General features: G+C 36.8%; 3 protein-coding genes across 4 annotated transcripts in view; 2 read left to right on the top strand and 1 right to left on the bottom strand.

Annotated features, from left to right (window-relative positions):
• The window catches only part of pdcl (phosducin-like), a 12,469-nt gene extending 11,196 nt beyond the window's left edge, over nucleotides 1–1,273 (top strand). For both annotated transcript variants that reach the window (XM_079256700.1, XM_079256699.1), the window contains exon 4: nucleotides 1–1,273. This exon is cut by the window's left edge and continues 43 nt beyond it. In XM_079256700.1, the coding sequence (XP_079112826.1) occupies nucleotides 1–521 (521 nt within the window). In that variant the 3' untranslated portion in view covers nucleotides 522–1,273.
• Nucleotides 1,274–4,660: 3,387 nt separating this feature from the next.
• On the bottom strand, nucleotides 4,661–7,167 carry rpl28 (ribosomal protein L28). Its single transcript, XM_079256704.1, has 4 exons — nucleotides 7,045–7,167; nucleotides 5,771–5,894; nucleotides 4,931–5,049; nucleotides 4,661–4,801 (listed from the first exon to the last, which is right to left on the bottom strand). Exons 1-4 carry the CDS (start codon nucleotides 7,123–7,125, stop codon nucleotides 4,712–4,714), a joined length of 414 nt encoding a protein of 137 aa, XP_079112830.1. The 5' UTR covers nucleotides 7,126–7,167; the 3' UTR covers nucleotides 4,661–4,711.
• An 840-nt stretch (nucleotides 7,168–8,007) lies between these two features.
• LOC306768372 (uncharacterized protein) lies at nucleotides 8,008–11,505 on the top strand. The gene is made up of 6 exons (XM_079256703.1): nucleotides 8,008–8,250; nucleotides 8,364–8,490; nucleotides 9,070–9,179; nucleotides 9,655–9,754; nucleotides 10,727–10,848; nucleotides 10,997–11,505. The coding sequence occupies exons 1-6, from the start codon at nucleotides 8,160–8,162 to the stop codon at nucleotides 11,098–11,100; spliced, it is 654 nt and encodes a 217-aa protein (XP_079112829.1). The 5' UTR covers nucleotides 8,008–8,159; the 3' UTR covers nucleotides 11,101–11,505.
• The last annotated feature ends 1,100 nt before the right edge of the window (nucleotides 11,506–12,605 follow it).

Below are 12,605 nucleotides of genomic sequence, written 5' to 3'. Positions count from 1 at the left end.
ATGAAGACTTCCTCCAGCATTACCGCATGCAGCGCATCGAAGAAATGCGACGGCAGCTCTGCTGCGGAAAGCGCTTTGAGCAGGTCTATGAGCTGAATAGTGGAGAAGACTTCCTGGAAGCTTTGGACAAAGAAGACAAAAGCACACTGGTCATGATCCACATCTATGAGCCGGACGTCCCGGGCTGCGAGGCCATGAGCGGCAGCCTGCTGTGCCTGGCACAGGAGTACCCGCTGGTCAAGTTCTGCAGCGTGCGCAGCTCAGCCATCAGCACCAGTGCACTGTTCAGAGACAGTGCTCTGCCTGCACTGCTCGTTTACAAAGGAGGGGATCTGATTGGCAACTTTGTGCGGCTCACAGACCAGCTCGGGGAAGACTTCTTTGCCGTAGACCTGGAGGCCCTGCTGCAAGAGTATGGCCTGCTGCCTGAGAAGCCCCCACTCGTTCCCAAGACGGTTCGCAATGGTGCCATCATACAGACTACTGTGAGTGATGAGGACTCTGACCTTGATATAGACTAGAGCTGTAATATACTTGCTTGGGAAACATGCTTACACAGTCTGCATGGACTTTACTTCATGTGTGTGTGTGTTTGGACCCTTTGTAGAGATGAAGGACTGAGCAGAACCAAAATTAAATTCGCACATGACACACAAATGCCAGTGGGTTGCTTTATATCATTCCATTGTCAACATGAGTTACATTGAGAAAGAGTAAATACTTGCTGTTCTGATCATCTTGCCATACACAGCAAGAATGCTTTGAGTTAAATGTTTTGTTTGACTGTCATCTATTTATTTCCGTCTAAATGCATTCCTTTCCTTTTTTCACATGCATCTCTACTAATTATCTTTGTTTCATCACGTCAAACATACAAACCTTAAGTCCAGAACGAACTTTAGTTTTTTAACTTTTGTATCCACTGTACCATTTCAGATAGTGAGTAAAATAAACTGAAAGATGTTTGCACTCAGTTTGTTTAAATGTAAAAGAAGTTGAAGCTGAAAAAATGAATATCACCTAAATCTGCTGCGTCCTTAATGTGAAATTTTAATCATTGTCTTTGTTTTCCAGCAGCATTACATAAACACTTGTCAATTATCTGGTAAACATTGCATTTATAACATTTCTGTTGGCCAGAAACTTATCATGTTTGTTTTACTGTTAAATACAGTTTCTGTTGTCATACTTGTAAATCTTACCCATTTGTAATGGTTTATACCACTATTTGTTGTGATTTTAGTGGCGTTAATGCATTTCCCTGCCACCTTTGTTCTGCAGATCCAATAAAATCTATCTTCCAAGTTATTCACATCTCTTTTATTTGACTTAAGACCAAAACATCCTTGCAGCTTTAGTGTTCGAATTCACTTTTAAGTCCATGTAATCCCAAAATGTTGTTATAACAATTATTACAAGTAAAGGCCATCCGGTAATTGGAAATAATTTCTATTACCAGTTAAAAACAGTAATGTAACATAATGATACATAAATTAAACATAAAAATAACATAATGTTTTTCAGTTTTTTGTACTTTTATCTTGATTGAAGGTGTTTGTATTGAAAATATATCATTAACACAGTGTAGAATAAACATTTTAAACCGAAAGGACGACCTCTGGTGGCACTTGTGTGTCCATGAGGAATGTTTTCCAGGTCCAGATGTGGAGTGCATCCTTTTATTAATACACCTGAGATCACTACAACATACTAACATAATAGTTTACAGTTGCAATTGTCACTGTGGGGTTACAGAATTCAACAATGATTTCAGATATTGTGTTTTCCTTAACCATGTATGTTAAGTCCTGATTATAACATACATGGTTACTAGTTTTATTCCAGTTGTAGGCTTTAATTGTAATACATATATTGTTTAAATGAGGTGCATTAGAGTTAAGCTGCTACGATTCAGCCTCCTCTGTAATGACATACCAGCATCAACTTTCCAGTTCAGTAGATACAACAGACTGAAAGGTGAACCCATCCAGTCCTGTCGGCTCAATAATAATTTGGAACAGGATGGGCTGCAGGGAGGGGGTGATGTTCCCTGCACAACACCAAAACACATTTCTCAATTACACTGTGCAGTTTGCATTTCTTCCCCCTGGTCATGAGATGTTAACTAAACTTTTTAGGAAGGATGTGGTAAAAAAGAATAGTTCTGACATCAGGCTAATTTAGCCTAAAGGCAGCCCAACAACAGCAGGGTGAGACAGGGTAATGCCAGCAGTAGGAGGGTTATCTCTTCGTGGATGGGAGCCGCTGAGCCATGGAGGTCATGTCCACAAAAGGCATGCTCCAACAGAAGATGAGTTTCTGCTGTAATGCCTGCAATGAAAAGGAGAAATACCATCTTATCATCATATCACTGCAGCTGATTATTTTCAAAACATTTCCCTGAACTGCAGCTCTAACGGGCATGAAATCAATATCTTATGTCATGACTTCTGGGACAGCTGTCCAAATCATTGCAGTGATTACAGCTGTATGACCGTGTTTATTCTGCAAAATGTTTCAGTCAGCTGTAGAGACACACACACCGTGTTGCGACCATTCTTCCCACAGATGCTCAGCCTCCTCATTGTGATGATCATGGTGTTCGTGATGATCTGGGTCTGTTTTAGAAACACAAACTGGCTTTGTTAGTGTCTTTTTGACACAACGGAGACAAAAACCATCAACTGCAAAGAGAGAGACTAAGAAATGAAGCATGTGGTGAGGACGGTGAGCGTGCATGAGTGGGTAAAAGCAGCAGGGAAAGGATTAAGTCATGACATAAACACTAAATTAAAGGAAAGAAGCCGTTTTGACCTTGGATTGCAGCAATGTTTTATTAAAATATGCACCTAAAAAGTAAATATGCTGCTGAGTTTGCAGCTTGTATTTGTGATTTATAGAATCTCCTGGAGTCGTGTTGCACACAAACACCTTCCACCTTCTACTTTTTACACATAGCTGTGGTTTAGTGTATGTATATTTATGTAAATGATGAAAAGGACCTTACCATTTGCATGATGCCACAGCATCCGTTTGAACTCCCTGAGGGCCTGAGTGAGGTTTTCCAGCTGATCATGGAGCTGAATGTTCTCCTCTATCAGCGCATGGATTGTATCCTGTAACTCAAAGGTCCGGCTTTCCTGCACCAGCAAAGTCAGGAGCAACAAGAAAACTGGTCTCAGTCTTCTCATGGCGACCACCCCACTCAAGCTGTCATATCTTCATGGACAACAGGCCATTCTCTTCAACTACATCCCCAAATGATTGGTGTGGGATGCTTTATCAGCTTAGATACAACAGGGAGGGAGGGCTGACAACAGAATGATCTTTAATTCCAAAGCCATGAGTGGAAAGCTGCCAGTGGGTTGCTTTAAAATCTATCTAATGATTCTGCATCAGTGACTACAGCAGCATCTAACCCGCTGGCCTCAGTATAATCCCATTTCAATGACATTATATTCTTTATGTGGACAGTAAAAATAAAATAAAATGCTTCAAATTCTGCACAACTTTTTCATAATATGGGTAAAAAGGAAGTAACATCCAGACATCTCATTTATAACTACATAATACATACATAACTAACTACTGCTCATTTCTGCCACGCAACACCCAACATGACAACTTTAAATCTAAGAGCTTTAGCTGGAAGAAAACAGCTCAACCAGGTGCAAACCTAAAATAAGATCCAATACACTTCTAGGTCTTAGTCCACATCTCATAAACATTTAATGTAAACTAAGAAGATATTTAACCACCCCACTATGATAAAGATGGAGTGTTATAAGCTGAACTCTAACCTTTAGCCTGTTGTCAAATTAGAGCTACAAACTTGGAAATGGGTCGGTAAAACCAATTCCTCTACTCACTGTCCTAATTGCCGTAAAACTATTCAAACAGGGTTGGGGTAATTTTCGTGCACAAAAGAAGAGTGAACCTACAAAATCAACTACATGAACTTTTTCAGCTTTTATAACACGACTTTCACATGCCTGCTTTAGTTCCAACCCCATTAGTTGTGCTCTGCAAGTGAGATCTGCTCAATTAAATTTCTGTGGAGAAAAGGATCAATAGAGGCATCGATGTATCAAGTGGATCACAAAATGTTAAAATTCTATTTGTCTAATCTAGACGTAACATATTACTACTGAACAGAATAGCATCATATAAAAATTATCACTGGGATGAAACTTTGCTCTAAATATACATTTGCTTTCTGAACCACTTTGTCCAATTCAGCGTTATGGGGAGGCTGGAGGCTATCCCAGCAATCACTGGGCGAGAGGAAAGGTAAACCCTGGACCAGTCACCAGTCCATCACAAGGTCAACACAGAGAACCATTTACACACACTCCTACGATTTAGAGTAACCAATTAACCTAGCATGCATGTCTTTGGACAGTGGAAGGAAGCCCAAGTACATGAAAAAGAACCCACACATACACGAGGTAAACAAGCAAACTCAACACACTACCTTGCTGTGAGACTACGGTGCAAAATACTACGCCACCATTCCAAAATATATAAAACAATTATATATATACATTATCCAAAAGAACTTAATCCAACAAATCAGATCAAGTTTTACAACAGACAAATCCTGCATATTAAAAACCACAGGAAACAAAGACGCAAGGCCAGTAAAAACTCAAGAACAATGTTGTGTTTTATCCAAACAAAAACATTTTATTTATGTATCATGTGTATCAGTTTATGCTGTCTTGGCAGCCCTGGTGCGCTTTTTTTTGACCACAACAGGTTTCTGGCTCTTCAGAATAGCACTGGCGCGGCGCAGGGCAGCCTGGGGATACAAACAGAGACATGAATTCCTGAAGCTTTGAGAAAATCAACTGTAATTAATCACACAAACTAAAGTGCCAACTAAATAACCACATTTTATTTGGGTTCTCAAATGAAAAATTAAGCTCACCATGCGCAGGTCCTTCCTGTATTTGTTCTTACGAATGATGTGCCTCAGGCTGTTGAGGGTGGCACGGGAGTTCTTGTTGATGGTAATCTTTTCATAAGAGGTGGCTGGCTTGTGCTGGCCTGTGCAAAAAAAAAAAAAAAAAAAAAAGCATTCTGGCTCAACAGATGTTTCTATACTCCTTTATACAAGTGCAGTTCTTAGAGGAGTCATCTGCATCTCATTTATTGCCTCCTACAGTACAAATTTGAGCATGAACACTATTTATTATTAGCTCCACTTTAGAGCTGGGTGCATCGGCCCTCAATAACACACACATTTACACTGGGGCTGTGACGATATGCTTTTGTCCCGATTCAATTCCGATTTTTTGGGTACCAATTCTATTTAAATTAATTCTCACAATTCTTCAATGTTAAAACAAAAGTGTTAAAACTGTTAAAAACAACAAAAAAAAAATGTACAAAACCTTTTTTTTGCTTGTTATTTTTATTGATTTCAATTAGGAAAAACACAATAGCCAGATCATCATTCTGCTGCAAAGATCAACCGAAACAAAAATGACAAAAATTTTATAATGGATTATATTTATTAATTTTATTGGGAAAAAAAAGATTTTAACAAAAGAAAACTTAAAATTGTGAAAAAAAAAATCCCGATATTCGATTTTTCGATTCAATTTCACCACCCCTAATATACACACACACACACATATATATAAATTACATAAGAAAAAAAGAGAGCCTATAACTTAAGTGACAACAAGTGATGAATTGTAAATTTATACTCCAAAATCAGCACTACTGCTCAAACATTTCAAGGAAATCAGCAACAGATGTTTACCTGCACGCTTCTTCAGCACCACAACAACACCTTTACCATCAGCAGCTGGCTGCACACCGACGGTCTTCTTGTGCACCAGGCCGTTGAAGCGGAAAGAGTTCCTGGACTTCAGGTTGTTGGGCTCCTGCAATATAAAAGTAAAATAATACTCAAACCCCACTGAAAAGCTCAGAGAATGTAAACTATACTTATTTGAGCACCAAAGGCAGGTTATATTCTCGCAGCTTTACTACTTAAACAGCAGAACAAATAAAAAGGTAGGTCCAGTGTATTTCATCAGGATGAATACATGATTGGTTACTAGAGCCATGCAAAATGTAAAACTTTTGGACTTATTTGGAGATTTCTTAGCCAACAGTTGCAAAGAGTAAAATGGTGACAAAAGATTTTTTTTTTTTTTTTTTTTAAATTAAACCTAACTTGTGTTGGCAATCAATTCTATTACCAAGGCAGACTGTATCTCTTGAAACTGGAGATCACACAACTGATTAACATTAAAAACACCCAGACCAGCTTAAGCAGTTTTTACCCAAGTTGCAAAAACAGTGAACACCACAGTTGAGCAGTACTACTGGCTACTTCTGCTCAATCCTATTCCATTGAAATACTGAATAAAAATAATTGGTCCCATTATTTCTCTTCACATATTTAATAAATGTGGAGAAAACAGAATTTGACTGAAATAATTTTAAAAAATATATGTAAAATACTAGTTTTTCTAAATAAAAAAATACTCATTTACTTACCAGATGACATTCTGCATTACTCACATATTTTAAGACTAATGTATTCCCTTACTGTCCTAAATCAATGTCAAATATCTACAATTATTTCAGAGGTGTTTGGCAGCCTATAAGTAGATCTCGCTCTACACCAGTGTGTATTCAGTTACATTCTTGGGTTTGGATCACGAGGCTTGCAGTTATCCCCAAAACACACATTACACACAGTGGATGAGCTTGACTAAATGATTATTAGAATTTCTTGGATCACAGATTAACAGAAAAAATACACACGTTTTCCCCCCCATTCTCTCATTTTTTACCCACAATCATTCAGACAATAAAATGACAAAAGTTTAAGTCCATCAGCTGCATATTAGCATTGTGAAGCACATCACTGGCATCAAACAACAATCTACACGTGTAGCACACTCATGTAATCTTATGATATTGACATTCTGGGAAATGCTACATTACACAGAAATTAAATATTTGTGATCAGGCTATATCTATAGTTGTGATATTGTATTTGTGCTTCAGCTATCTACTCACAGTGCTGTAGGTCTGTCCGTTCCTCTTGATGAGGAAGCTGGAGCAGTTCCTGATGACCATCCACTGCAAATGGGACGACATGATGAACCTGGACAAATGAGAAAATACTTCAGCGCTTACTAGACTGCTGCGTCTTACAATAGCTTCAGATAATATCTGAAGCTTAATGAGTCTTCATTAACATGTGCTAAAATTCCTTAAAGAACATAAGTATTAACTACAGTTTAACCCAATAAACACTTAAACTTGGAGGAGGTAAATGTTACAATGACACACAAAGTAATTTCCCTTTTGTAATAGTTTGTGGATGACTGTATTAGTTTAGCGAGGTTTGCTAACGTTAGCTTGCCAACTCATTTTAAGCCATCAGAGTACGGCGAGGCCTAAGCTAGGCGACGTGCTTACACATTTATCCTCTTTATTTTAGCTATAACAGACACATTTATTGTAGCTTTAATTGTGTAAAACTTAAAACGATTCAAATATCTTATTTAATTGGTGTAAATAGAAGCAAAAAACAAAAACAAATCCATTTTAAGTGGTGGCTATTAGTAGCCGAGACGACCACGTTACCTTTTAGCGGAGGAAAAGGACCGGGGAGAGCAGAAACCGCTTTACCTAAATGATTCAAGAAATTCTTACGCACAGAAAGATGCTGCTTTACTAATAGTTTGAAATGGATTCCACTATCATACAAATTTACATCACATGAATCAACCAATAGTTCATTTTAGGGAACTTTTTGCAATATAATTGTTTTATACAAAATTTAGAAGGTAATCTTTATAGAGTACTAGTTAGTTGCACCAACAGCGGAAGAACACAAACGCCGCTTTACAATATGACGTAGTTAATGTGCGACTCGTGTTTACAGGTAGCAATCAGAAATCTATTCAAAATATAAATGTACCCATTAGATAATCATGGAGTTACTAAGACAGTCTTTACCAAGAAAAGCTAAGTTTTCAATGTCTTAGAAAATTTGATGAATGTTGTTTAAATGTTGACGTGATTGGATATGTAGTCAGATGTTAAATTAATTTAGAAAAGTGATGGTTTTAAAGTTAATTTCTCGTTTGAAATGACAAGTGGAAGGTTAATGTGAGAGACCAAGCATGGATGAAGAGGAAAATCTTGAGATGCTTGGTGAACAACTTTACTCTCTCATTTATCCTAAACACAAAGAGGATGCTGGGAAACTAACTGGTGAGTTGACTTTTTTTTTCTGTGATGTTATAATTTTTTTTTAATTGTTGGAAACAGAAATATCCCTTTTGTCGTGGTTAGCTAAATCCAGTGTCTCTCTGCCCTTTTTCCAGGTATGTTACTGGAGCTACCAGCTCCTGTTCTGAGTCAGATGCTTCAGGATGAGAGCATGCTGACAGAAGCAGTGGAGAAAGCCCTCAGATCTCTGCAGCTGCCACAGGAGTCCAGCCAGGAGGAGATGTAAGCTGTACTAGTGTTTCCTGAACCTGATGCTTTTACAGCAGGGAAGTGGAGAAACTGTTGGCCAGTGTTTAATGAACACATTCATATTTAGAAATATATGTATGTATATGTAAATATCTATCTATCTATCTATCTATCTATCTATCTATCTATCTATCTATCTATCTATCTATCTATACATATGTGTGTGTGTGTATATATATATATATATATATATATATATATATATATATATATATATATATATATATATATATATACACATATGAATAAATTATTTATTTATTTATTTATTTTTTGTCTGTTTCATAATTAAGTTTCCGATCGTTTTGTATCACATTTGCCATTGAATAGTGTGAATCTGGGTTGTCAGACAAACTTAAGTAGAAAAGTGAAATAATAATTTCATTCGTCTTCTATGGCCTTATTCAAGTTTTGCACTTTGTAACTTGTGTATTGAGCATTTATAAACATTTATATGTAAATGAATAAATGAATGCCTCACACATGAGCGTCACGACAATCCTTTCACATAGTTCACATTGTGTATTCTTACATTACTTTGCTTCTTTACAGTGAGGTGACATATAAGGAAGAGGATGCATCTGTATCCTCTGACTCTCTGGGCGAGCAGCTGTTTGAGCTGGTGGATGTGTACAACACTGGCCACTCACAGAAAATCACAGGTGAAATTAACATGAGAAGAGATCAGAATGTTGTTTCAGCAGTTTGCTTAGACATTTATTGGCCAGCCTCTGTAATTGATCTGAGTCCTAGTTTCTCCAGTCTATGGGCTTCAGTCTTTGAGTGGAAATTTACTTGGTGGAATAGTTTTGCCTTAATAGTCATGAGAAACATTTATATTGTCACATGAAAAGACCTAAAGTAATGGAGACTGGATGGAGATTATTTTCCCATCTTCCACCAAATGAGTTTGTTAATATTCTTTAGTGCTAAAGGAAAGTATTCTGGTGCTAAATTAGGATGGTGAACTTTACACATGCTGTTGATGAATATGCTAGTATACTCATCATGAGCATACAGTACGTGACAAGGTTAAGAATATTTTTTAGAAGGTATTCATTGTTAATTTATGAATATTCATTGTTCATTTATGAATAATTTGTACTACATTAAATATTATTTTTTATGGGTACATAGGAATGCTTCTGGAGCAGCACAAAGATGCAGTTCTACACCTTCTTTCAGACTCCAAACTGCTGGAGAAACAGGTGCATCTCGCCCTGAAGACACTACAAGAGTATGTAGCTCACTGCAGTCTGTATATAAATTTGTATTCAACTATATTTCAGCTTTATTTGTATAGCGCCACTTCACAACAATGTTATCACAGGGCACTTGACATACACATCATTTCAAGCCAATTCATACATAAGCCTATAATAGAAACCAAATGATTGCATCTTGTCATGACTTTGATCCAATCCACCATCCCGATTGTAAACTTAGCAGAAAAGGTAAGGAAATTTGTCGATCAGATATTTCTCCCATTTAATAATACCAGTGGTTGTGTATTATTGTCAGAAAGCCTGATGAATCACTGTTACAGTGGGGTATAACGTGTACAGATCCTGCTTTTGTGAAATGAACAGCACAGCTAGATGTGAGGGCCGTGCTCTGCAATATTCTCCAGCTGGTATTCATTGTGGTTTTGAGACGTGCTGCCAGGTGTGTGAAATTCACAGGTGTATGACTGGGACCTGACTGGCAGATAACACACTACTAGGGTACATCATAATGTAAAGTGAATATAGAAGAAGTCTAAAAATGGTAAATATGTTGGTTTTTTTTCTGTTACTATGGAAAAGTGCAATCCTTTAATCCCCCAAGCAACTCAAAACAAGACAGAATAAAACCAGTAAAAATACTATTGTGAGTTTAGCACATATTTGGGGGTTGCTATGCACCTGTTTAGCTGTGTTGGTCAGTCCATAAATGCATAGTCCTTAAGGGTTATACTTCATTTTAAAGGTGAATAATTAGGTTTTTATTTAACGATGTATTGAAGGGCAGAAATAACCAACCAAACAGAAATTTTCTTACTCTGTTAAGTTTATTTCTTTTTTTTTGTTTTTGTTTAGAATTTTGTGCACATTCATTACTTTCTGCAGTTGCATGCCATGCATTCCTTCATTTCCCTGCCAGTTTGAATTTACCTTTTAGCTTAATATAAGTTCATAACATTTGAAAAGTTGTATTGTTGGTTCTTCAGGATGAACCAGGGGGAGACCGATGTCAGCGACTCATCAGAGGCTGATGAAACGGACAGACTGGGTGAGAAGCTCTTGTCACTAGTGGAAGAGATGGATCCACTTCATGCAAATGATATTACAGGTAACATGTTACATGTTTATGAGCCAATATACAGCATAATTAAATATGTTTCTAACTATTTGGGTTTTACAAGGTATGAATTATGATCAAATCCTTTTAAATATCATGTGAAAAGATCTCTGGCTTGTATTCTTCTGCACATATGTAGGTATGCTCCTGGAGATGGACCCAACCACCCTCCAACAACTGCTCAGTGACCACACAATGCTGGAGGCCGCTGTTCAGAAAGCACAAGCAGCTCTGAATACGTAAAGTTCAGCCTTCTGTTCTCCCATTCAAGATGAGAAAATTTCACACACTGAACGAGTTATATAAGCAATGACTTAGGTAAACTAAGACAATATGAAGCTTGTAAAGCCTTATTCATTTTAAAGTGACTACATAAAAAGTGTGATTGGATTTGTATAGAAGACAGCTGAAAGACCTGTCTATCCAGATGAAGAAAACTTCATGGTTTCTTTTTGTGATTTCCCAGAAGAAAGGACTAAATATGTGCCTATGTCTGTTTAAAAAATAATTATGATCCATCAATACGGCTTTATCTGAGAGCCAGACTTCTAGGAGACATCAGACTCATTGTGTGACTTTTTTTTTTTTACAGTGATCCAATAGAAAGGAATTCTTTTAAAGAATCAAAAAGATGTAATTATGTAAATGCTGCCTAAAATTATGCTATGTTTGATTATGTTTTATACTGTACTTAAAATGATTCAACTGTACTTACCATCAGAAAACAACTAATGATCTGTTTTTAAGAATGCTCCATATTTTTAGCCATTTTTGTCACTGCAGTGCCACAAAACTCCAGACTTCCTTGACAAATATTAGCATCTGTCTAAGCAGTGTTTCTGCTGCAATGACTATTTATGTTGGTTTGTGGGCCAAAGTACAATAGAAAACTTATAGTAAATCATTGTACATCTGCACTTTCCAGTCCTGCCTTTCATAACTCACAGTTTGAAAGCAGCTGTAATCTTACCAGTTATGCATGTCCAAACATTTTTTATTTGGGAAAAAAACCTTATAAATGGAAACCCCACCCTAATGGGATTTTTGTATCTGGTATGAGAAACATGAATGACAAAACAGTAGAAAAGCATTTGAGTGCAGACCTCAACCAAGCAGTTCATTTCCATCACTATGATTTCTAACTTATGTTAGTCATCTTATACATTAGTCACTGATAATGATAATCTTGGCAATGTTGTGGTGTTTGTTGCATGTTTATGTCTTCATTTGTTCTCTTGCAGTGATGAGTTTTTCCTGTTATGATCATGGTATCCAGAATTTTGCCAGGATCCAGATGTATCTTGAGATCTTGTACAATCTGTTGGGAACTTCTTGTATTTTTTTGGACAGACATCCTGACCATTTATTGTGTTAAATGCTTATATACTGTAAATGGCCTTACCTTGCAATGATAAAGAATCCTTAAAAAAAAATACTGGATGGTGATTACTTAATTCTAAACCTGCATAGTGCGTTGACATTTGCTGTGAAATGTTACATTTTTCATGAGTTTGGCCTTGTATTTAAAAGTTAAATTTTTAAAGTAATGCAATCTCATACAACCTGACATTGTTTATTGCAGATATGTCTGCATATACTAATACTGACTCAAAACACCAAGCACAAGTTTTTCTGATGCTTCACATATTTGATCTTGAAATTTGCGTAAAAAAGAAATAACTGCATGTTTATTTCAAAAGCACTATTTTATGTAATTAATGAAACCATTAGACAGCTCTTTAAAAGTG

This window comes from Telmatherina bonti (genome assembly GCF_933228915.1).
Source record: "Telmatherina bonti genome assembly, chromosome: 17".
Lineage (NCBI taxonomy): Eukaryota > Metazoa > Chordata > Actinopteri > Atheriniformes > Telmatherinidae > Telmatherina > Telmatherina bonti.
Note: the sequence above shows the minus strand (reverse complement) of the source record. Positions and strands in the feature narration are given on the sequence as shown.

Coding starts and splice junctions, on each gene's coding strand:
- rpl28 (XM_079256704.1), bottom strand. CDS start 7,125: ATGTCGTCCCATTTGCAGTGGATGGTCATCAGGAACTGCTCCAGCTTC. Junction 5,050..5,770: donor GGTGCTGAAGAAGCGTGCAG/GTAAACATCTGT, acceptor TTTTTTGCACAG/GCCAGCACAAGCCAGCCACC. Junction 4,802..4,930: donor ACAGGAAGGACCTGCGCATG/GTGAGCTTAATT, acceptor TTGTATCCCCAG/GCTGCCCTGCGCCGCGCCAG.
- LOC306768372 (XM_079256703.1), top strand. CDS start 8,160: ATGGATGAAGAGGAAAATCTTGAGATGCTTGGTGAACAACTTTACTCT. Junction 9,180..9,654: donor CCACTCACAGAAAATCACAG/GTGAAATTAACA, acceptor ATGGGTACATAG/GAATGCTTCTGGAGCAGCAC. Junction 9,755..10,726: donor GCCCTGAAGACACTACAAGA/GTATGTAGCTCA, acceptor TTGGTTCTTCAG/GATGAACCAGGGGGAGACCG.